General features: G+C 33.9%; 1 protein-coding gene across 2 annotated transcripts in view; it reads right to left on the bottom strand.

The window, feature by feature from the left end:
* LRP1B (LDL receptor related protein 1B) overlaps positions 1-26,932 on the bottom strand; it is a 1,943,477-nt gene that overhangs the window by 771,722 nt on the left and 1,144,823 nt on the right. For both annotated transcript variants that reach the window (XM_055261032.2, XM_063631317.1), the window contains exons 15-18: positions 23,344-23,466; positions 12,048-12,188; positions 7,610-7,735; positions 267-383 (exon numbers count right to left, since the gene is read on the bottom strand). In XM_055261032.2, coding sequence (XP_055117007.1) covers positions 267-383; positions 7,610-7,735; positions 12,048-12,188; positions 23,344-23,466 — 507 coding nt within the window. The remainder of the gene's footprint in view (positions 1-266; positions 384-7,609; positions 7,736-12,047; positions 12,189-23,343; positions 23,467-26,932) is intronic.

Below are 26,932 nucleotides of genomic sequence, written 5' to 3' on the forward strand. Positions count from 1 at the left end.
TAATAACCACTTCCTGCTAAAATCTGCAATGTTTAGATCCATTTATTTTAGCTGAGAATATTGTTTCTACCTTACAAACAGGAATTATTCAGAAGCTATCATTAAAGCGCACAATCAGGTCTAAAAGTTTGTAACAAAAATGACATGCCTTCTGCCTCTTTTACCTGTATTCACAAAGAAATAAACAGCCCTTTAAGGAGGGTGTAGTGATAGGATATCCTATCTGACACAATCTCTAATGACAATCTGTTTCACTCACAACTTACCACAAGATGCCATTTCATCTGTCTGGTCACCACAGTCGTCTTCCCTGTCACACAGCCATGCTCTGGGAATGCAACGCCCATTTCCGCAAGAAAACTGGTCTACCCGGCATGTTCTGGCTGTGATGATCAATTAATATATAAAAAATCAATTTAGAGGCCTTGTGAACATCAAGGATATAATTAAGCATGCAATATGCCTTTCATACATAAGATAGTATATTTCTCTACTAAAAATATTTTAAAAGTCCATTTTTATTTAAGGCTTCTGAATATCAGCTTGCTTGTCTTCTCTAAAGTTCACATGCTTTGCCCTTCAATTATCAATGACTACTAAATGACAAGATAGTCAGTAATCCTCACACAATTCCATAAATGAAGCTATGAATTCATTATTTTAAACTTTTGCCCAGCACATGCTTATGAATATAAGGTTGAATTAAGTTTCATCCAACTCTTAATTAACAAAAAAAGAATTTTGGATAGCATTTGCTAATAAACCAAGAAAACTTTTTTTTTGTAGTATTGTAGAAGGCATTATTTGGAGACGATCTCAGGATATCTAGTTTCTAATCATGGGGTCAAATTGTCCTATTCCTCTAACATTTTTAACGCATTTATTTCTTGATCTCTAAACGATCTAATGTATGCAGTGGGAGTGCAGAAAATATTTTCTAAAACATACGTTTGACTTTAAGATTTTTTTTAACTCACTTTTCAGCACAATTATTTTAAAAAGTATGACTTTTTAATCAAGGTATATTAATGAACTTTGCTTTGGGCTCTCTTAAGGGTTTCAATGAACACAAACATGGAATCTCGCTTTCTGTGTTAGCCGGAGGCAGTGGTTTATTCAGAAAAGGGGTTATGTTCAAGAGGAATTTGATAATCCTTTTCTAGTATAATCAGGGCAACTTTTAAAAAGCATGAAAGCTTAAATAGCTTCCCTGCCTCTTTCCCCAGGCCTTTGGTAGTGACATGCTTAGTTGTTTTTATCGTCTGATTTTCATTTTTTTTTTCTTTTGTCCCTCTGAACTACAAATACTTCTTTATGAGCCTTGATATCCCATCTACCCTTTCCTTTCATTGGACTAGAGAAAAAAATGAGATATATTGGGAAAGGGATACTCAGTCCTATGAAAATTGTGGATAGGTGAGGCTTGAACAGATAATGAATAATTGGGGTCTGAGTGTCAGTGGCTACAATAAGGGAATCTTGCTGAGTTTACAGACTTCCTTTTTCCTAGGTTTCATAGCCACTGTTTGTCTCATCAACACACTTTGTGAACTTGGGTACCAATGGTTGGTATAAGAAGGAGTGGTGCAAAGCCAACTCAATCAAATGCACTAAAATGGGTTCTATGAATTAGGGCTTCAGAAATCATTGAAAATAATTTCTTTAAAGATATATACATTGTTCTATCCTTTTAAGAAAAGTGCACTTGCAGTGTTAAGATGTATATTCATTATCAGTGAATATTTTAAAGATTATCCAAGAAAAACAAATGAAAAATTTACTGGCTTGGTTTGATACGTTAGATTGTTCCTAGTCTGAGTGTCTAAAATTAGAAATATCAGGAAAATTATTACAGTATGTATTTTGCTTTGCTTATGTGATAAGGTTCCTAAATCTAAAATATTTTATGCACTATCTGATTTTTTCCATTTTACAAATTCATCATTTATTTTAAATTAGCAGATTTTAAATATTCCAGCAAACATGTATGCTTCTGAAGTTTTTAGTGTTAAAATTACAAGTAAAATTAAACAATTCCATATTGTCTCATTTAATTCCACAGATTTTCTGGTAAATTATTCTGTCATCTATACTTAAAATGAATAAAGTTCTTAGATAATTGTTATAAAATTATTTCTGCTGAGAAAAAAACTATACATGTATTTGTATTAATGTAGAGAAGGATGTAGAAAGATATACACAAAATCTAATGTCATTAGTTTACTTGATAGGAAGGGGTAAAAATAGAAGTGTGAGAGAGATTAATAATTTTTCCCTTACATATCTCTGTTTCACTGGTTACAATAAATACCTTTTTATCTTTTGAGTTTTAAGAGAAATTTAATAACAGCATTTTTTCAATTCTTGTTTACTGCCTTTCATCCTAACTTGCCTCCTTGTTTTCCCTTATTTTTTCTCTTTTCTTTTTCTTTTCCATACCTCTTTCTTCTTCCTTCATTCTTTTTCATTCCTTCAGTCTTTTCTATATTCTTGCTTTATATAAATAGACATTATCACATATTTCTATCTTAAATTCTAATTGGCCTGTAATAAGAATATATTAAATTTATCAAAACCAATGTTGTTTTATTTGACATTCTTATGTCACTGTATTCTCACCTAGTAATTCAGATTTAATTCTAGCAAAGTTTTATCAGATTGTTTTCTTTCATTAGGAAAGCTATGGTGATTAGAGAGGAAAATGAGAAAGAACTTCTATGAACCTGTCTCATATTATGTATGACCCATCTCACATTGTGATGGTGTGGGAATTTGTGTTACCTCATTAACTCTGAAGCTGGAGGAACTGTTACGACCTATTATTCCAAAGAGTATTCACTGGATTATTACTGAGGGAAAGTATGCCCTGAAGATATATGAATTCATTGTCTGTTCTAATCATGGAGAAAATTATTCACTTAGTCTACCAGGCAATTTTAACTGATTTCAGATGAGAAAGATGCTTTATTCCACAAACCCCCAAGGACTGTTTATCTACATGATATAATCAAGTTGACTAAATTATCACTTTCTAATCAATGAATTTTTCTGAAAACAAACTCACAACGTTTACTTTTTCATCTCTTGTCTCCATCAGATCTAAGTTAGTTTGGGGGCAAGATTAGCAGAGCAGCCCCATAGGACTCCAATTTTGTGGCAAATGCTGCTCTAAGGAGGAAGAAATTTACACCTCCTTCAAGAGAATTGTTTATCTAGCTGCCGAATCAGAGATTTGCTGTAATCATGCTTCTCCTATAGCCATGTAACAGTGAGAACTCTCACAAGGCACACAAACTATACAGTCAAGAGAAGACTAGAGCATAGCACTACTCCTAAACTTCACTTCTCCTGTATTTTAATCAAAGCATTCTACTTAGTTTCATTTAATGTCATATCAAAATGCACTCATTATTTTGTAAAGAAAAGTCTAATTTTTAAATGCATTAGGGTTTTTTAAAATCAATTATGCTTATCTAGTATGAATTTAGTTATAATCGATAGAGGATGTGAGAAGAGCAAATATTATGTAATCTAACCAGAGCACTATGGTGGGGAGAAATGTGGATATGAAACTGTCTAGGCTTGAATATAAGGAATGATCATGTTACTATGGGGGAAAATAATTTCAAATCTAACTACTTTTCATCTTCAGTCTCTGGGTCTCCCTCATAAGTAGACAACAATATTCTGGATGTTGACAGAGAACGGCTACCAAGACCCTGACTGTGTCCACTCGCTCCAGCCCCCTGTGTTATGTGCTGTTTCCTCTTCTGGGCAAATTCTCCAACCCTTTCTCTTATTATTCACTTCACCACACCCTGGACAATCTATTCTAGTCAATTGTTCTTTTCTTTTTTTTCCAGTGAAATATTTCTACCATCTAGAAAGGTATAGGAAATAATATCATTAACATCAGTTTACTGTTACATAGCTATATCAAATCTTATTTTTACTATATTTGTTACAGATTTTCATTTTTGTTTTATCTAAGAGAAAAATGTATGTACTTATATTTGAAATTTCCTACATAATCTTTCTCAATCACATTTCCCTCCCTCTCTTTCCAGAGGTAACTACTCTTCTTAATTTGTTTTTATTTTTTTAAATTTCTGGACATATTATAATACTATTCCTCTTTATGAATTCATAAACACGATATAAAATTATTTTATATTTTATATTTCATAGAAATGGTATTATTTTCTTCAATTTAGTGGTTTTTTCTTGGATGAGGGTATCTCATCTAATTTAACTTTATTTTTAAATTCATTTTTGTTGATATTTGAGTTCTTGTTCAGTTATTTTAACTATGAACAGTATTTCGTGAATAGAACACAATTTATCTATCCTTTCTTCTGTTAATGGACATTTCAATTGTTTCAGTTTTTCACTATTACAGCACAAGACAATGAAAACTTTTATTGAAGTCTCTCTCTTCGTGCACAGGTATTAGATTATAAACATAGAAATAGAATTACAAAGTTGAAGATATGCACATCTTCACATTTATTCAATTTGGCCAAATCACTTTCCAAGATAGAAAATCAATTCACATACACAGCAAGAGTGTATGACAATTCCTTTTTTCCACAGTATTGCCAATGCTGAGTTGCACCAGATTATTTTATTTTTTCTAATTGAATGGCTAGAACTGTCACTTAGGAATTTCTCTTAAGCTTTTTATAAGGTTTAGCTTAGACAGTGCTTCCTTCAAGAAGTCCTCCCAGATAGCTAAAGACTAAATTCCTTACTCTTCCCATGTGCTTCCATGTGGATCAACTTAGCACTTTGAATATTGCATTAGAATGGCCTGCTTACACTTCTTTCTCCCAGTCTTCACTCTTAGCTTCTTGAGGAAAGGCACTGTGTATTTTCTTTCATTCTATCACCAGTGCTTTGGTAGATATTTAATGAAGTAAACAAATTCACTAAGTAGAAATTTTAGAAAAAATAGGAAATTGGCTTATTGTGGACAAGGGTTCTCTTTTAGATATAAAATAATCACAATGCAAACAGTTACAGGATGGTGGATTCAATAACAAAGTAACTCCCCATTGGAAAGTCTTTTTATCTAGCATATATGCCCATGTGTTCACTTATATCTAGCAATGGATTGAAATCCAGAAAGAAATATGGTCTATACAAATGTGCCATTTTTTTCCAGTATGGTAAGCTATGTGACCTATTTATATATTTTGATGAAGTGAAATGGAGGTACATTGTAACATGACTATGTACTTCATTGCTTACAAAGCAAAAGGCATATTTATTTTTATCTTTGCTCTTTTTATTTGAGTTCTTAAGGTGTCCAGTGACTATAATAGCTGTGATAAATACACTGACAAAAAGATCTAGTAGTGAGCAGCAGACTTCATCTGGTAGCACTTAAGGTGGCATTTAAGTAAGTTATGTTCTATTTCCTAGCAGACCACAGGACTTTATTTTAGATAGCTTATTATTAGGTTGGTGCAAAAGTAATTGTGGTTTTGCCATTGAAAATAATGGCAAAAGTGGCAATTATTTTTGCACCAACTAATAATTAAAACTGTTTCATTTGCTCTTATACATAAACATTTTTACTTTTACTATTATAAATAACTGGCCAATCACAAATGCTTCTGTAAAAACCATGTAGAAACCGGCAGATTTTAAAAATCTAATGGAAATGAAGTAAACATGGTATTATAAATTGAGCCAGCAATGCCTTCTATTTTAAGGTGAAAACAGACGTTTGTTTAGGATGTTATAAAGCATAATCTGTGAATTGAATCTTAACCTCAAAAGAATAATAATTGGGCTTGGCATGTTGGCTTACACCTGCAATCCAAGCACTTTGAGAGGCCTAAGTGGGCAGATCACTTGCAGCCAGGAGTTTGAGACCAGCCTGGCCAACGTGGTGAATCCCTGTCCTCTTCTAAAAATAAGAAAAAGCCAGGCATGGTGGTGTGTGCCTGTAGTCCTAGCTACTCTGGTAGCTGAGGCATGAGAATTGCTTGCACCTGGGAGGCGAAAGTTGCAGTGAGCTGAGATCGTGCCACTGTACTCTAGCTTGGGAGACAGAGCAAGGCTATCTAAAAAAAGAAGAAGAAGAATCACACTTGTTTAGAAAGATGTCTCATTATAAATTATAATCATATGGCAAGAGCAACTTGAGCTAAGTTAAACTGACCATACCTAAAATTCTAGCTAACATGCAGGATAATATCATTTGGGATAAAAAGAGATGACCTTGGAGACAAAACTCTTAGATCGAGTTTCCCCTGATCTTTTACCAATGATGTAAGTTTAGGCAAGTTCCCTCTCCCATGCCCATCTATAAGATACCTGGAGGGTAGGGACTTAGGACTGGATGGTCTCTAGAGGTCCTTTTCTCTTAGAAAGTCTTTTGTAAAACAAAAGATTTGCTGTGAGACAAAAAGATCTTGCAAAACGTTCATTTACTCTAAAATGTCAGATCAGGTTTTTAATCAGGGGACAAGAGAATAACTGGCCCATGGATTCTCAGTAGATTTGTCACTATGGAAAAAATCTGAACAGAAGACACAGACTGGGACTATGGCATGATGACCGTTTTGCTCTTGCCAGTGTTGTTTTGTACATAGGGAAAATCTGGAAACGATTTATAGTTAATACTCTTACCGTGCTGGAAAAAAAAGCACAAGGAAATCAAAAGTGCAGAGAAGGTATGTCTTTCCAAGAAAAAAACTGGTGGTGACCAAGAATGGAAACCCGTCTTCTTAACCCCTGGGTCTTCTCTCTGCCTGTATTTTTCACTAGTAATTTATAACACCTGTTATTGAGTAAGGTTTATTTTGGCAAAGACAGAGTTGATGGGGTGGTTAATATGTTATGATGTTGCTCTATATAATGGTTTAAAAAATCAGTTTTTATGAATCATATCAATGAGTCATCAAATACACTATTTTTTTCTTTATCATTTAAAAAGAAGCACTAGGTTGCTGCTAGTCAGTATCATTTTTCAACATTTATCTGATTAATAATGACCTTTCTGGCACTCCGTTGTAAACTATACCACAAGCTGTGTATTTCCATTCAATGAGAATCTGGCTAGGGATTCAAAGATTTATTACAATACAGTAGATTATGTGGAAATATAAATAGGCTAGTGGTCTTGAGATTTCATTGGGAAAAAAAACCTACTTCACATAAATAATGTGCATGAATAGAAAACTATTCACAGAGGTATTCTATAGTAGACTAAATAAAATTTATAAGTTATTTTCTCAAGGTAAAAAAAAAAAATCCTCCTTGAGAGATGGCCTGTATCACAGCATGCTAGCAAACATCAACCTCCACTGCCAAGAAGGATTTAGTAGGGACAAGTCCTGTACAAGTAGTGTGTCGACAGTCAACCCATATGGATAGCTGAAGTGCCAAATTAGTCTGGAAAGCAGAGTAATGTCCAAAGATTAAGTAAAAGATAATTTGTATTCTAGCCTTTGTGGCATCAAACTCTGAATTCATTTACTACTGCAATAATCAGATCATCAGCATTAGGAAAGTTCAGCTTAGTTCAAAGCATTGACTTGCATTTTTATGAAGACTAACTTTGGAGGAGATTTACGTGTATATCCAAGCAAACCTTTACCTGTGCAAGTTTGATTGGATTCATCTTCATTGCTCCCACAGTCATTAGCTCCATCACAAAGCCACCTCTTGGGGATGCAGCGATTATTCTGGCATTTAAACTGATCATCAGGACAGCTATGATTGACTGGGAGGGAGGGGAAAGCAAGTTTAATTATTTAAAATTGGATAAAGTTGTGAATATTTTGAATGATAGTTACAGAAAAGTTACAGTAATAATATTATAGTACAATAAATGTCACAGTCTGTCATTCATTGCCTTATATTTAATAGAAAATACGAATATTCACTTTGTTAAAATGTAATACTTTTATAAAAAACATCAAGTAATTAAATCTTAAATAAAAGGAAATATATTCTTTTTTTATGTCTCCATTAAAACCAACTGTATGGCCGGGCATGGTGGCTCATGCCTGTAATCCCAGCATTTTGGGAGGCTGAGGTGGGTGGATCACCTGGGGTCAGGAGTTTGAGACCAGTCTGGCCAACATGGTGAAACCCTGTCTCTACTAAGAATACAAAAAATTAGCCAGGCATGGTGGCGCATGCCTGTAATCCCAGCTACTTGGGACGCTGAGGCAGGAGTATCGCTTGAACCCAGGAGGCAGAGGTTGCAGTGGGCCGAGATTGATCGCTGTGGACAACAAAAGCGAAACTCCATCTCAGAAAAAATAAAAAGAAAACCAACTGTATCACTAAGTTTGTTTTCTCATTCCTTATACCAACTGGAGACTTCACTTAAAATTTTTTACCAAGAACATTTAAAATTAACCTCAAATCTTAATGTTAAACATAACAAGTATGTATTGAAAATAATTTAGTCATATATATTAAAAATATTTTTTAAACCACATAACCATTCAAATATTTCTTAACATATTAAATAAGCCTACTTTTATTACTCTCTGTCCAGTGTTTCTTGGGAATGGAAGGAAGAACACAGAAAAGAAAATGAAAACACAGAAAAGAAAAATGCATCACTTGCGACCTAGAGTTGATGTTAACTATGAGATTCTGTATTACTTAAAAAAAAAAAAATCATGAGTTTTCTTCCCTAGTACAAACAAACATGCAACCACAGAAAATACTCAGGAGGTGACCAATCCTCATCTGGGAAGCGGTGCACAGCTAAGGATTAAACTTCCAATATCCAAGCACAACAGGAGGGCCATCTTAATGTTAACCTTCTATGATTATTTTTCCTCCATTCCAGAGGCTAAATTCCTAACTGAATTGGCATGCTCTTCAATATGTGTTTCACAATTTCAACACTGTTTTTAAGGGTAATTTTCTTTATGCCCAATAGTTACACTTCGTATGATAAAAACAAATGTTTATATTTGTTTTACTGAGAATTTGAAAAATTGTCTTTTTATCATGCTTGTTGCATAGCAAATGTGTGCATTTCCAGTTAGTTTCTATAAAAGAGTTTTTCTTTAAAGTAGCTTTGTTGATATGTGGTTTTATCACTTTTTAGAAACTTTTTATTGATGTATAGTAAAAAAAAAAAAAACAACAACAAAAATAGCGAGAAAAGCTTTATATTCTCTGGCATTTGAGCATGATTTACATTTTCTACTCACTTCAGGAACTTTAGCAAGAATAACTGCCTAGAGAAATATGAGTCATCTGATGTATTAGAGAGCCAACAATTTAAAGTACCAAGATTATACATATGCACTTCAGTGAGGCTTAATCAAGGACTTTTGCAATTTTCAACAATAAAGTAATAAACAGGAATTCAAACACCTTTTTGTTTGGAGCCGAAACACTGAAGGAATAGAAAGTAGAATAACAAAATTCAAGGTTGCAGATTATGGGTGTTTGATATTTAAAATAATCCTCTGAAATTACCTATGTAGTATTAGAATATTAACCATGAGATCTCAGAAATAAAATGTTGCTCAGAATCACTGCAATGCTTAGGGAAGATGACATAGTGCTGGAAGGTGGTCAGACGGGTGTAACTGCTTATTGCCTCACTTATCTAATCACCCACTCATCCATGTGCCAGGCACTGTGCTAGACCCAGAGACTACATAACACTACAACATAAGGTGTCTTCTCATGAAAATATTAATCTATTAGATGTACCAAATAAGTAAGCAAATAATTTCAATTTGGTTTGGCAACTACTATAATAAAGAATTATACAGGAGATGAATGTTTACCTCCAAATGGCTGTATTGAAAGTCAAAAAAGATTTTCCTAAGAAGGTAATGGTAAGCTATGTTGAATTCCTTAGACAGAAAACAGTAAGTGCAGTATTGCAGAGGAGAAAAGCACGACATGTTTTGGAGATTTATAGTTCAAGTTGATAAAAATAAAAAGGGTAAATGGATGCATAATAAAGACTAAAAATGTAAATACAAGACAGCAGGAAGTATTGTATATGTGAGTCAATGGATTTTAGAATTTATTTTGTTGGTTGTGCAGTTATTGAAAGTACAAGAATAGATTTTATTCTATAAATATCGCTCTGAAGATAGTGTGGAAAGTGGGCTAAAGTTAAGGGAGGAATAGTGGCAGCCATAATAGAAAGCCATTTTCTGAGTTAATCTAAGGTGAAAGCCTAATTTAGCCAATGAAAACTGAGAGGAGGTAAACATAAAAAAACTAATTACTTAGGAAGTAGAAGAAATAGGATTTATTTATAAAATTGAGTGTGGACTATAAGTAAAAGAGAGTTCTCCAGGAAAAAAATAAAAACCATGGCTTGGGTGATGGAATGAAGAGTGATGATAATAAGATAAAATGACTGACTAGAAATTTTAACACTCTAACAGTACAAATCAATGCTTCTTCTACCCATAGAAGAGGTCAGTTTTCTTGTTAATTTGCTAGAAGATACAAATCACACTGATGAAAACGTGGACCTAAGGAACCAATACATGAATATTGTAATGCAGTATTTGCACTCTGCTCAGGCTTTTAAAGTTGACTACAGAAGAAGCTGATACATAGGGAGCATTCATCACAACCACAAATAGGCTGGCTCAAAGGTAATGAGTTATCTCAATTGACTCTTCACACTTAGTTACAAATCAAATTCCCTGTTCTATTCTTTCCTTCTTTTTCACTACTGCACTTGATTGATTAGTCTTAAAAGTAATAATAAATAAATAAGAGTTCTGATTGTGAGTCAAGAAGTGAGGCAATTAATCACTAAATAATATTCATTTATGTAAATTAGGACAAAAATACCCTTTACCCTCAGACGAAAGGTTCCTCTCCAAAACTCTTGACTAATTGTAGCAATTTAGTACTTAAATTTCTTTTTTTTGTGGGTTCAAACTTTGCAGATATTAATGGGGCTGAAAATAAGAAGTACGTAATGTTGAAGTCAGGGCCTGATTTTGGAAATCAAGAGAAAATGTAGTCCTATATTTATGCACTTATTATAATTTATGTATTAAGTATTAATATACAATTTGAAAATATTTTTTAAAGTTCATATTCTTGAGATTTTTGTCTTAAAGCATCAATGTTTGAATAACATGGATGCCCAGACTAATTTTGCCCATTCTTAAAAAAGACCTTCAAAACTTTATTTGTATATTAATTTTTAAAAAAGGGAAATGAAGGACTGTCAATTGACTCTCATTAGTTCAGACCTAAAAAAGGACACTTATTGAAAGAAAAAAAATTTTTAAAAACAATGTACTGAGGTCAGATAAAAAGATCAAGGATGAATTTGTTCAACACATGCCTTCTTTTCATGTAAAATATTTTATATCTCTCAAAATCACTTAGCTAGTGACTCTAATCAAATATATTCTCAAAACATTATTTAATGTACTTCCCCAAATGTTTTCCTAACACATATGTGAGAAATTTTATTTTGCCTACTAGCAACATGAAACTATTCCTATCCCAGCAGATGATAAATAAATAGAAGCCAAAGAGGGGAAAGTCAAACCTTGATTTCTGAGTGCCCATATGTGTTTCCTACCATGTCCTGAGACAGTGAAGCTATATAGTAACATGTTCCAAACCCATGTCTGTTTCCTTGGATCTTCTTCAAGGCTCTTTTGCCAAAAGCAGTGGAGTGGATCGTGACCTTCTGTACCAATAATTTTGTCTTGAGGGGGTTTAAATTGATTTTCCACATCTTTAAATTCAGAAATCCAAAGAATTTCCCTACAGCAACCTCTGACCGTGGCGTGGTGGCGCTGATATCATGGAATATAAAGGGAGAAAATTCTTAGAGCAACTAAAATGATAATATGAAGAATGGAAAAGGATGAGAAAAACTGCTTTGAAACTATGCAAAGGAGGCAATCTATGGTCTACTCTTTATGCAAAAGGATGACTGAAAAATTAAACTAGGTTCAATTTGCATCAAAGATATCTTTAGATTGTCACAAACCGCCTTGATAATTCACACACTCAAAGACTCAGGAAAATACAATTTTTAGGTGACTTGAAGGAGAACATACAGCAGTTTACTGAATCCTCATCGCTTCCGTCTAGGCAGTCATCATCGCCATCACATTTCCACCGAGCTTGAATACAGTGTCTGTTTTTGCAGCGAAACTCTCCAGCTTTACATATGCGAGGCAGTGCTTCTCCAGGATTAACTAGAGTTAAAAAAAAACCCAAGGTATATGAACAATGTTAGCTACAGTCAGTCCATTAAAATTTAAATCTTGTAGAGTTTTTTTGTTTGTTTTAGATTCCACATATCAGTGGGATGAGGTATTTGTCCTTCTCTGTCTAGCTTATTTTATTGAGCACAATGTCATCCAGGTTCATCCAAGTTGTTGCAATTGACAGAATTTCCTTTTTCTAAAGGCTGAGTAATATTCCATTATATATGTAGGTTGGTAGGTAAGGGTGTGTGTGTGTGTATCACAATTTCTAAGTCGAATACGTAGAGAATAAAGTGGTAAGGGAGAGGAAAAGAGGAGATGTAGGTCAAAGAGTGCAAAGTGGCAGATAGGTAGGATGAATAAGTCTACAAATCCAACATACAATACAAAGACTATAGTTATAATATTGTGTTAAAATATGCATTCAAAATTTGCTGAGAGTAGATTGCAGGTGTTCTTACCACATGCACACACTAAAGAGTGACTATAAGAGATGATGGATATATTAATTAGACTATAGTAACCATTTCACTATGTATATTAAAACATTATGTTGTACACCTTAAATATATACAAAAATAATGTCCTAAAATTTTACATACTTTAAATTCAAAAATATGTGATACTCATAAAGTTTACCATAATCAAACACACACAGAAATACATTTTGCTATAATAACAAAATGTTGTCTCATTTAACTTAATGGAAAATATAAAACATTGTGGTGACAGCGATCTTTGAGAAAAAGAAAATTTTAAATTTTTCTGGCAGCAAGTATTCTACTGTGTGAAAGTTGATCATGTAAATTGGGTTATTCTTGCCATATACAACTAAAACAGTACTCAGAAGTAAAGAGGAAAAAGCACTCAGGGTACATATCATGCTGGAAGAATGTAATTCTCTGCAAGCCTGGATGCTGGAACTGCCTGTTTTAACCTGAAACCAGTTTTATTGAATAGCTACTGAAACAACCTGCTGCAGCTCTGAAACTAGTTTTACTCACTTCTGTCACTCACCAATCAGAGTTTGTGAGCTCCCCAAAGCTTTAATAGTGCCAATAAGCTTTCTTGCAAAACAACACGCAACATTTCTGCTTTTTAGAAAACTTCCAACCTTCTCTTTTTTTTCCGGCCATACAGAAGATCATCTAGTCTGTGGGTATGCCCCAAACTGCAATTATTACTTCCCAAATAAAACACTTTAAGTAGGAAGATGTAGCTTTGTAAGATGTATTTGATTTGACTTTTAACAACTAAGAACTTTGAAGATTTATTTTAAACAACGCTGACCAAAGTAACAACAACATTAGCAACAATAACACAATACCACTTTACATTTATGCTGGGTGTGTAGTTTTGCTTTTCAGAGAGCTTTTAATCATAGTCTTAATTGATCATTATGATAACCTATAAGGCGTATATGGCAAAGAATTTTACTACCTCCATCTTATAAATAAGTACACTGAGAATTAAAATAAAAAGACAATGCAATAGCACACAGCTTTGATGGCTATAATCATTTTGCTGATCTGCAAGTAGGAGAAAAACTCAGGCCTACTTAAGGTTTCTAGAAGTATTATGTTAATCAAAACTATCTTTTTATGTATTGGGATTCTATGCAGTGTTTTTTCTCCGTATGTTCCAGGTTCTCTAAGCAAATGTTAGGAATTTGGTTAAATGGGATTTATTCACAAATTGAGTCTTACTATTCTTCTGTATCTAAGTGAATTAAATAGTCTAGAAAGAGAAGAGAATATGTGGCAATCAATGGTTAAAGTAAATGATTTGTGTTTCATGGACTGTAAAAGGGCAGAGGGGGGCATGTCAAGGAGAACCAATGTAAACATGAATGTTATATGGCCTGCTGTGGCATGAGGGATAAAATCCATTGTGTCCAATCCAGGAATCCTGTGTCTTCTACCAGAATCCATGAATCTCAGGCTAACATGCTAGTTTGTAATCAGGGTAAAATCTCAGATTCTTCATTGTTCTTGACATAAGAATTTTTCTTTTTATTCTTAGCTCTGATTTCCAAATTCTCCCAAGGCGTAAAGCATCATTAATTACAATAATTCTAGCCCTGCCCAACCCTTCCAGATGTAATCAGTAGTTACATCACAAAGAAACCACATTATCAGTGCGGACTATCAGGTTGGTTTAGGTTCATGATAACAGGCTAGCTAGCAATATCCATTATAAAGAAAACATTTAATGTGCTAAGTGGTAATCCAGATAAGACAGCAGCTTAGAAGTTCAAAATGCATAGTCTTTTCCCCGGCATTAAACAAGGTCTCTACAAAGCATTTGTTTAATAATTAATTTTTACAAATTATGATGTCTCCACTTGAGGAGCTTCTTGAATGTAGAAAGAATAATTTCACATACAGAAAGGAACAATACATAGAACAGAACAGGGTGTAGAGTTTATGCTCAAAATTATTTGTTGACTGATTACTGGAATTAACAGAGATTGGCATTATTGTAGTGAGAGATTCTATTTGTGGGAGCTGTATAAATCCTTCAGGAAAACCACATCCCTTCAACTGGCTAAGCAGCTAATTCTCTTCTTTTATCACCCAAGGACATGGATAAAGTTGCAAAAGACAAAAAGATAAAAGACAAAGACAAAAAGATAAAGGATAAAGACAAAGGGATATGTAGACAGAAAGAAGAGAGACAAAGCTCCACCTATACTCAAAAGAGTGAATATATAAAGACATATATATATTATTTTGTTCCAATGCATAATGTGACTAAATCTACATAGCACTTGGGTGTTTGAGCAGAGCCAAAGATTGCTTTTAGTATATTAACAAGTGCTGGAATTGAACGCTTTACTTCCGAGTTGTGCTTTGAACTATGCATTTGAAAACTGATACAAAACCTGTAATTCTACTGCCAGAGCCATTTCTAGCAAAAATTCTACAGTATGATCTCACCAATAAGAAATTGACAAAGTAATAAATAATCCTATAATTCAACCAGGATCAAAAGTAAAATAACGTGAATCATGGTATACTTGTCATGGAACTATTAATTTTTACACACACTGTGGTACCTGCTGTGAGAACAATGAAATCAGAAGGCCTATGCATGAATCTCCAAGGCACTACAAAAGAAAATATGCATTCCAGAATTATTTTTCTTTGGCAAAAACTGGCTAGAGTTAATGTCCAGGTCATAATGTTGGGAAGTAGGAAATGCTGCTAATAAACTATTTTTTTTTTATTTATTTTAGTTTGAATTATATCAGATTGGGAACTCAGCTCAGCTTCTGGACTCAAGACATATTCATGACCTCAGTTTAATAACCTGTGGTGTGCATGAACAAGTTCTGATGTTTCTGACTTTGCTTTTTCTCTTTTCAAACCCACTGTGGTGATCTATTCTAAATTAATTTTTCCCTGAATTGATGCTTTGCTGTCAATTGCATCAGAATTACAACTTAGTCATAATAGCATTTGTCCTGGGACAAAAAATAAAATAAAATGTCTTTCTATTGTTTCTGCTTATCTAATATTGAGAAACATTTGTTTATTTCTTCATTTTGGGTGTCCAGAATCTCTTATTGCCTCTTTATTTGAGCAGGGAGAGAGAAAAGAACCAAAAAGAAAACATGATATTGTGGTTTGCTGGATCTCTTTTTATAAGCTCGCCTACACCGGAAGACTGTGTGAAAAATGCTGCTATAGGTTTTGATTTTTCTCCGTTAGATCATAGCAGGATGACCTTTCATTAGATAGAGTGGTCTTCTGAGCAGCCAACCTAAGTGGTACATAATCTTCTGTGAGCTCCTACGCACAGAGAGCCGTAAATATTCATCTGGATGGGCTTCTAGACTTTTTACTGCCTTAAACTTTTTACTACACATTAGACTGCATATATCTTAGGACATAAGGCTTGTCACAGCCAAGCAGATAAATGGTTCACCATAGTGAAGTCCTGTTTCTTGACAGAAGAAGATATCTGGAGCTCCAGAAGGTGATAAAGGTCACAGAGTACCACTGACACATAATTGTGCAATGCTGTCCCTTGGATAACCAATGCTTTTGCAATGTTCAAGTTGCTCTCCTGGGAGTAAGTCACATTGAAAAATTCTGTCTTATTTTTAGGCCACTAAAGAAGAATTCAAAGAATTACTGTTTCTTTAGACAAAATAATCTTGCTGGAGTTTTCTGAAGTTGTTGTTAATAGTGACTCACTGTCTTTGGAATCTGACTTACTTTTTGGGATTGTTCATGTGTTCATTTATTAATATTCTATGTTGTGATTTTTTTTCCCACAAACATGTCGAGAGAAATATAGTTTGCTTGGTAATTGATCACCTAGCTTTACACATGCTTCTCAGGGGTAGTAAGTTCCAAGTTACTATGCTACAACCGACATCATTTCTAGTTGTGAGAGGATTTGACCATGACAGACAAGATTCAAAAAGACAAAGAGTCCAGCCTACTCTCATTCTTGATTCCTTCCAAGCATGGCATTAGAATTCATCCTTAATCAATCATGTAGCATGTCAGTATTTTTCTGCTGGGTACATGCCTTTTCTGGCATAGCCTTATGTTGCAAGTTCATTGAGAAATAGTCATTGGTGTTTAGTCCAGATTGAACATTTGCCAGGGGGTTTTTGTTCATTTGATGTCAATTTAACAGGGATGGCTGAAACCAGGAAGATCACGTCACAATGGCTGCAACTTTGTTTTGCTTGTTTGACTCAGATTGCACAGTTAATCCAGATAATTCCAGTTCACATGACTATAATCTAGACTGAACTAAATCAGACATCCAGAAGAATCAACAGTAATGAGAGGTTAGTGGCATACTGATATTTCCTATGCACTACTGTACTCAGCAACCATGAATTCCATTTGTAGTTGTCTGCAGTTTAATTTTTTCATCTGCAAACTAAGGCTAACATATCTTTGAAAAACCTTTACAATTAAATAAAAAGGAACTGAAATAATTTCTATAAACATACTTTGTGTTCTTTCTTTGCATGAAATGAGTTACTATATTATTCCCCTTAATATTTCCTAATATACTTGAAAGGAACCTAGGCAAGTTGCAGGCTATATTAGAAGATATAGCAGAATTTTTAACAGCAAAATGCAACTACAAATTCTCAAATGAGCACTTGTTTGTGTTGATTTAACATTGTCTAGTGCAATGAGTATAGACAAAATCCTCTTTCTTTTCCCTTTTATTGCATTGGGGTTACCTCATATATGAATTATAGATATTAGAAAGAGACCAACAGTCTCAGAAAAAAATTTCTCTAACTTTCACCAGGCGTAAAATCACATGTGTACCACCATGATAACAGATTTTCCAACGTCAGCTTTGTAAACAACATTGTACATAGTATTTCCTTACAAGCCAAAGTCATTTAATTTTTATTTACACAGAGATATGCGGTGATAGCCTGGGTTGTTTAGAAATAAATACTCTTCTCTTTCTGTTGTTTTTTTCCATAGTTAAGCACCAATCTGAATTATTTCAAGTGCTACTGAAGCATGTGCTTAGCTAGAGGTCCTATTAAGATATTTGTATCTGTGGCTTCCAAGAAACTACTGAACATGTTTTGTTGTTTTTGGTTTGGCAATTAGGGCAAAGAAGAAACTACATAAGGCAGAGTAAGGATGAAAGGTCGGAGATACAAAAAAGGAGGGACTGTTAGTCACTACTGAGGAAAAGCAATACTGAAAACCCATTCGTGGATCTGGAGAAGGTGACAGGACCATTTACTTACATATTTATTTATTTTTGAGATGGGGTCTTGCTCTGTCACCTAGGCTGGAGAGCAGTGGCACATACGATCATATTTCACTGCAGCCTCAACTTCCTAGGCTCAAGAGAGCCTCTGCCTCATCCTCCTGTGTAGTTGGGTCTACAAGCGTGCACCACCATGCCTGGCTAATTTTTTTTTTTCTTTTTTCAAGAGACAAGATCTCACTATGTTTCCAAGCTGGTCTTGAATGCCTGGATTCAAGCAATCTTCCCACTTCAGGCTCTCAAAGTGTTGGGATTACCGCTGTGAGCTACCACACTTGGTCAGACAGGGCCATTGCTATAGAGCACAGTACCCAAGCAAATATCTCTGTGTGTCCTCTCCCACCATGATATTTAAACACAGGTGAACTTTGTTAAAATAAACATAAAGGACAAGCTTGATCAAAAGATAAGATGTAACTATGAGGTGTAATAGTCAGTAAAGTATAAAAGTGAGCAATTAAGACAATTTTTCAGTCTCAGGGTCTTAAGTGGATGTGAGGAGAAGCATCTGCCATTGACTTGGTGATACCCAAAATATGGTATAGGAGGGCTTTAGATGTGTCTATTACAAGTACAGGTAGAGGTGCCACAGAGGCCTTCTCTCCTCAGGGACTAGTGACTAGGTTAAGGGTCAGTGTATACCCCAGTGAGACTGGCTTCCTACATTCCACTTGCACTGTGCACCAAAGGAGCAAGCTTTAAACTCACAGAGGACTGATTTGTAACTCATCTTTCATTTTCTTTTGAGCCACAGAATGTACATGGAAATTGGCAATTGATATATATATAACGATTCATTTAAGCCATGATAAAATCTTTGCAGGATTTTACTTCCTAGATTTTTCAGTGATAATTCTTCCTGTTTTTACTTCTGCTTATCCCAGCTCACTTTTATACTGATAGTGTTTTTCCTCTCATCTTTTCCCTGTAGTCTACAACGTTTTTTCATTTATTTATCAATCTATCAATATCTTTCCTATATCTAAATCAATATAGATATGTTCACCTAGAAGTAACCCATACATTTTTAATGGAGCATAAGAATGAAAGAAATAGGAAATATAATTTGAAGGCTAATGATCCACTAATTATGATCCACATAACTGAAATTAAAAAACTAAGTAGAAAATTTTAACCTCAAAATACTATTCAAATATTAGTACATGATGAATGCAAGTCCTCTCCCCCTGTAACTTCCTACAATGATAAAGAACAAAAATAAAAACTTACCAGATCTCTGAGAGTTTGGCCTCTTGATCATTGTATTGACATTATCATAAGGGAACTTTCACTTTTTGCAAGGCCAGTAGAACTAGGTTTAAAAATTCATTCATGAGTCCTTCTAAGTTATGCCACTGGAAATTGAATAAGCCTGTAAGCTATCCATCTTTTTTTTTTGTTTTTATACTTTAAGTTCTAGGGTACATGTGCACAACGTGCAGGTTTGTTACATATGTATACACGTGCCATCTTGTGCTGCACCCGTTAACTCGTTATTTACACTAGGTATATCTCCTAACGCTATCCCTCCTCCCTTCCCCCACCCCACAACAGGCCCTGGTGTGTGATGTTCCCCATCCTGTGTCCAAGTGTTCTCGTTGTTCAATTCCCACCTATGAGTGAGAACACGTGGTGTTTGGTTTTCTGTCCTTGCGATAGTTAAAGCCTGTCCATCTTTAGGTAGGCAGAGAGATCCTTTGCTCCTACAGCACAGACTATAAGGTCTGCACCTACCAAAATAAGAGCACTTTTTGTGCTACCTCCCATCTTTAAGAGGAAGTTTATGGGTGGAGCAAAGGCATGATGAGACCAGGTAGAAGTCCCTGAAAGCTAATCTGTGTGTGCGTGTGCATGCATACGCGTGTGCATGTACATTTCATCTTTTCAAAATGTCAGAGTCATTCAATTGGGCTAGCAGAAATTTCATTTTATGCCAGGAAAACAACTTTAAAAGACTCCTTGGTAGAAACTGAAAAATTAAACTAGCAAATGTACACATAAAGCATATCTTTTCTCCCAGTAACTAAGATAAGATTCAGCCTAGCAGCCAAGTTGGCAGACTTTAAGTTGTTCAAAGTCATGCTTAATCCCTGCCTGTTGGCAAACTGTGGATCTTGATAGGTTTCTTTCTTTTCTGATGATAAACAATAAAATAAGAATTAAAAAATAATACCACAGAATAAAGAAATGGAAACAATCACCTGCTGACTCAGAGAAAGTTTACCTCTGAGAACTATCTTCCACAGAAATCAACTTACAGGCAACTTACAAAGTTCCATTACTAAAGAAAAAAAAACCTTACTAGAAAGGTAAAATTCATATTTGTGTTCTGAAGTATGTAATTACAGAACAGAATAGGTACAAATTTGTAGAATTTTAAAGGGAGATTTTGTTCAGCCAAGAATTAGTATTCAGAAGAAATGCTGTTTACATAAAAATACACAGGAGGCATATTTGGAACTCAGCAATATATATAGTCATCCCTCAGTATCCAGGGGGGATTGATTCCAGGATCCCCTGTAAATACCAAAATCCATGGATACTCACGTCCTTTATATAAAATAGTGCAGTATTTGCATATAACTTACACATATCCTTTCATATACTTTAAATCATGTCTAGATTACTTACAATACCTAATACAAGGGAAATACTATGTAAATAGTTTCCATACTATATTGTTTAGGAAATAATTTCAAGAAAGAAAGTGTAAGTGTTCAGTACAGAGGGTCCACTATATTCTACACAGTCTTCTTGAAGAAGTTATTTCAAGGTATATTCCATCTATCCTACACACCAGTGAAATGAATAAATGAACAATGGAGTGCTAAAAGTTTAAGTACTAAGCAATACAAGTAGTGAAACACTGATCTAGGCCTAAAAATATTGTAAAATTGATTAACAAACTAAATATAAATGTCGAAAATATTTTTATAGAAAAGGACTTATTTTTGGTAATTCAAAATCATATTCTTGGTCACATATGCTAATTTTATAATAAGTGAAATTGAGGAAATGAGAAAAGTAGTAGAAAAGAAACCAAAGTTATCATGTCCAGTAGCTGGAACTCAAAATAATAGTAAAATAATTTAAAACTGAGGATATTATCCCAAATACCTAAAGATGTAACAATGTCCAATTGTTATGTCTAATAGACATAAACTATATGGTAAAATACATAAAACGTTATAAATGGTAACAGAAACAATTACCTGTAACAATGCATCATAAATAATCCCAAACATCAACTAAAAAGAAAATAAACGGTTTGAAAGGCAGTCATTAAAAATTATGTTTACAAAGATATTTGGTTACATGATAAGATGCTTTTGCTCATATTAAGTAAAAATGACAGAATTTGGAGTCTAAATTCCAAATGTTCTGCTTACTAATTATGTGAACTTGCAAAGTAATTAGCTTAAATGTCTAAATTGTAAATTACAAAATGAGATGGTGATATGGTTTGGCTGTGTCCCCACCCAAATCTGGAATTGTAACTCCCACAATTCCCACATGTCATGGGAGGAATCCGGCAGGAGGTAATTGAATTATGGGGACAAGTCTTTCTCATGCTGTTCTCATGATAGTGAATGAGACTCATGAGATCTGATGATTTAAAAAAAAAGGGGTTTCCCTGCACAAGCTCTCTTCTCTTGCCTGCCACCATCCATGTAACACGTGACTTGCTCCTCCTTGCCTTCCATCATGATTGTGAGGCCTCCTGAACTATGTAAGTCCATTAAACCTCTTTCTTTTGTAAATTGCCCAGTCTTGGGTATGTCTTTATCAGCAGTGTAAAGACGGACTAATTCAGATAGTAATTGTATCTTCCTTACATAGTTTTTGTAAAGACTAATAGAAATCACAAACTATATTACAAAATGCCACATCCATACCAGTGTAAGCATTCACTCAATCTTACCTACAATTATTATCACTAGTAGTAAAAATAAATCCCAGTGATATATCATTATAAGAAACTCTATCAAGATTTCTTAGAAGTTTATTTCTGAATAGTGGCATTATAAGTGCATTTTTTATCTTTAAGATATTTTCTTATATGTCTCAAATCTTAAATATCCTTTTAAAAATACGTCTTTTCTTCATCAGAAGAGATAAGATGTTATTGATAAATTGAAGTTCTTTTTGTTACACTTATCCCTCCTCTCTCACAAGAGACAATCATTATAAATGATAAAACAAATACACGAAATGTTTATTCAGCAATTTGTGATGGTTAATTTTATATGCCAACTTGACTGGGACATGGGGTGTCCAGATGTTTGGTCACACATTATCCTAGGTCTGTCTGTTAGGGTGCTGTCGATGAGATTAACATTTGAATTAGTAAAGTGAGTGAAGTAGACTGCCCTCAATCATGTGGATGAACTTGCTCCAATCAGTTGGCCAGAGTGGAAGAAAAAGGCCGAACCTGTCACAGGCAAAATAAACTTCACCTGCCTGATTATTTGAACTGGGACATTGGTTTCTTCCTGTCTTTGGACATAAACTGAACCATCAGCACTTCCTGGGTCTGAAGCCTGCTGACATTTAGACCAGATGTACACCATGGACTCTCATGGATTTCTAGCTTGTCACCTGCAGATCTTAAGACTCATCAGTTTTTATAATTACACAAGGCAATTCCTTATAATAAATCTTCTGTGTATCATATACATCCTATTAGTTCTGTTTTTCTGAAGAACTCTAACACACAATTCAAGATTAAATCATTCTAAAAATGTTATATAGTTCTCAATACATATATAGCATTTTTGGTGTTATCGTGCTTAAGGGACACCACATGGGGTAGAAAGAACAAATTTCAAAAGTCATATCAGAATAATAAGATGCAGTAAATTGAGAAATGTCAGCAAAAGTTAATAAAATTGCCTTTAATCCAGATGAATCAATCCAGTTAATTCACTATTTGGATAATCTGTAAATTCCTTACAAGTCTTTTTGCCTCCCTCCTCGCTCTTCACCACTTAATATAGACAACTGAGTCAGGAAGCCATTTAAAGTCATTGCAGGCCTATGTTGTGCATCAACCTACCATCTATCTAATCAACAACAATGCATTTTTGTTGCAACTGCTTATAGTGAAGTTCTCTTATGCTTCTGTGGCATATACTTATTTAATTTTCTTTACTAAATCACACATAGCAGTGAACTCCACGAAACACCACCATTGTCAATATTCATCTATATATTCAAAATTAATCAATAATTTATAGTCTAAAAAGAATTATATCTAAATAATTATCTGAATTTCTCTTTCCAAGTCTCATTTTAATTCCTTTGGTTTCTTCTGCTTCTAGTCTTCAGAAAGAGCCCAATAAACAATAAGGGTAACATGAAAAGAACTTACATGTGCAAGTTGTCCCATTTTCATCCAAAAGTTGATTATCAGCACAAGCACACACCCGGCCTCCTGGGATAGCCAAGCAAAGTGTACTACAGCCCCCATTATTTACTCGGCACTTATTGTCACCTGCAAGAGGAGGAAAGTAAATGTGTCAGAGAACTCGGATTCACGTTCTTTCTAGGAGGTGAACATAGATGTAATTACATACACTTATATATGCTATGTATATTATATATTTAGTAATATAGTCAAGATTTTTGTTGAATCACAACTAATTCAATAATGTTTGAAAATATGTGATGCATTGGTAGATAAGGAGAATTTTCTCATTAATTGGAGGAGATAGAGGTCTGAGTGAAGTTAGGTTCTAGGTGAGAGAAGAGAAAGAACAGAATGATGTCTGTCTTGGATAGTTTTCCAGATTAGGCCTACTGTATTCAAGTCTGAGTTCTTTGGAAAGTAGACCACTGGCTCTCAGAATGTGGCTTTGGATTCCCAGGGAACAGAAAGCAAGTGAGTGCTGGGAGCAAGGGTGGGGTATTCTTTTCTCTTGTGCAGTATACACCGGAAAGGCAGTGTATTGAGGACTCCAGGAATCACAGGATATCTGTGAAGCCTCAAAAATGAGCAGCCTTGCTGGTATAAGGTGAATATACAGTTCACAAGGGCGAAAGTGTACTCCCGGTGGATCTAAAGAGCAGAGGCACTAATGAGGTACACAACAGACATAAATTAAGCAGGCATGAGAGGAAATTCATGAATAACATACGTTATTCATGAACGTAAATGTATGTGAGGCACCCTTGCAGACTCTCAGATAAAATTGAGTAATTATTTTTAAATCGACAAGTAACAATTGTTCTTAGTCATAGTGATGTTTCAGTAAACGTAATGTATAGTAGTCAGATCAGGGTAATTGGCATATCCATAACCTCAAACATTTATTATTTCTTTGTGTTGGGAACATTCAATATCCACCTTCCAGATATTTGAAACTATATCTCATCGTTAACTATAATCATCCCACAGTGGTAGAGAAAGTTGGAACTTATTCCTCCTAACTAGCTGTAATGTATCCTTTAACAATTGTAAAGGTGTCGGCACGAATAAATACAATTTAGATTGCCAATTAGTCTTACAGGTTGGAAAGGAAAGGAAGAAAGTGTATTTACACTTGTGCAGCACTTAACAATGGGCATACATACTAAGAAACGTGTAATCACACCCTTGTGTGAACATCATAAAGCATCCTTATACAAACCTAGATAGTAGAGCCTGCTGTGCACCTAGACTATGTGGTGCTAAAATATTTTAGCTAGAAAAATATTTTATGTAAAAGTATCCTCTTTAAAACACGTTTAAGTGACTGTTTTTCAAACACAGTGCTAAAATATTTTATACCTATATATCAAATATTGCTTCTAGGCTACAAACCTGTACACAGCAAGTTACGGTACTGAATACTGTAAACAATTATAACACAACGGTAATAGCATTTCTATATCTAAACATACAAAAGATACAGTAAAAATACATTATTATTACCTTATAGGACCATCACCATACATGCAGTCCATCATTGACTGAACCATCTTTATGCCACTTATGACTATACTTACCTATAAACGTGTCAAACTTTAAAAAGAACTCAACACTAGCAATACAATAGGTAATGTAATTGCAGGGTCATATTACTCTATGTTGCAGTTTGTTCAAAGCATCAATAAATAACATTTTGATTATACCAGAAGATTTTACTGAAACATTAAAAATAAAGAGCTTTTAATTACTTAGAGCCATATAATAAGAGAATAAAATGATTAAAGTGCAAATACCAGAAATGTGATTAAAGTAACAGACTAGGTTATCATACTGTGAGCCTCAGAGGTTGGATGTGCTATATGGAGGATAATAAGAAGTAAGAAAAAAACTCTAAAATGCACCTGTATAAAATAAATATTCAACACATTACCACAGGTTATCACTGAGTGCCCATAGATCAGAAGAAATGACCTCAAGTATATTATCATTTCATTATCTTGAAAAATAAATTTAATTCACTGTGTTTATAACAAATTAAAAATATATATGAAAGCCAAGAAAGCTAATAATTCATGTATCAATTTCTGAATTCAGAGGGTAATTAAGCCTAATACAGAGTTTTTTTAATAGGAAATGCATAAATGCTTTAAGCAGCTTCCAGATAACATCACATTTATTCCACGGCCATGGAATAAAAATGCAATGCTTCACAGGATGCATAGTTATTCTATGTTGTACACATTCTGTACAGGATGAAATTGTGTATTTAATATTTTAGTAGCATTCAGATTCTGGAAAATTAGAATTAATTCAACATATTTTGAGAAATATATAAAGAATTTAAGCAGTAAAAAATAAGGAATTACTGACATTTTGAAATGTTGAAATTATATGCTAAATATCATATTCCTTAATTCAGTGGTGTGCCTCATACCATTCTAAATGAATACGAAATTTAAGTATTTAAAAATAAATTAGCATTATTCAAACTTTGAAATATATTTCTTTTCTGTGAATACTACATATTAAGAGAGAGGAACTGGTTATTTGTTCTGTCATAATAGAAATCCAAAATCTAAATTAATTTGAATAATTCCATATCTCTCCTCAGAAGGACTTAGATCTTTATTTTAATAGTGACCCAACATATTTTTGAATTTCATTAATATGTTCCAGACAGAGCTCATATGATAGTATTTTTTGAAGTTCTGAGAACTAGAAAAATATTTTATGTAAAAATATCCTCTTTAAAACATGTTTAAGTGACTACTTTTCAAACATGGTGCTAAAAATTTTTATACCTATATATCAATTAAAAAATCATTAACATATTAATAGCTACTGTTAATGAAAACTTATAATCAATCCCAGAGCTAGTTACTTTACATATATATATTTTATTCAATTTTTTAAAATAAAATTACAAGGAAGGTTTTATCTCATTTGCAAGTAGGAATAGTGAACATGTGATCGTCTAAATGGCCCTTCCATTAAGTAGAAATAGGAAATAATTCGTATTAAATTATCATTTATTTCTAATCATTATATTGTAATTATTTATAATTAGAAATAAGATTTTCTTACTCCAAAATTGTGCTCTCAAACACTAACTTATTTATATATGATAAAATAAAATTAGATCAAAAAAGACACACTAAATATAATATACCAAAACCAACAAAAGTCTATGACTTTTAGGAAGCAGATAGTTTTTAAAAATCAAATATGCAAGGAAAGCAAATGAAGAACAGCTTTCAATATCTGGTTGAAGATGGCTGTCTGGCTTCATCAAAAATTTTGTCTTTTTTATTTTTCCCAATCTTGTATCTTCTGGAAGCAAAATTATATTCTCCACCTTGCAAATAGTGCCCAGCACAGAGTGTGTTTGATAAACATTAGTTAAATAAGTAAGTGGTGAATGCAACTTTTAGTTAGCAGTTTGAATGACAAGAACAACCATTTGGAGTGCAGGCATAGGTACAAGTTTGTGGATAGATACAACTTCCAAAGAATGGGAGTAAAGACACAAATAATAAGTGAAAAGATTTCA

This window comes from Symphalangus syndactylus, chromosome 22 (assembly GCF_028878055.3).
Source record: "Symphalangus syndactylus isolate Jambi chromosome 22, NHGRI_mSymSyn1-v2.1_pri, whole genome shotgun sequence".
NCBI classification, from domain to species: domain Eukaryota; kingdom Metazoa; phylum Chordata; class Mammalia; order Primates; family Hylobatidae; genus Symphalangus; species Symphalangus syndactylus.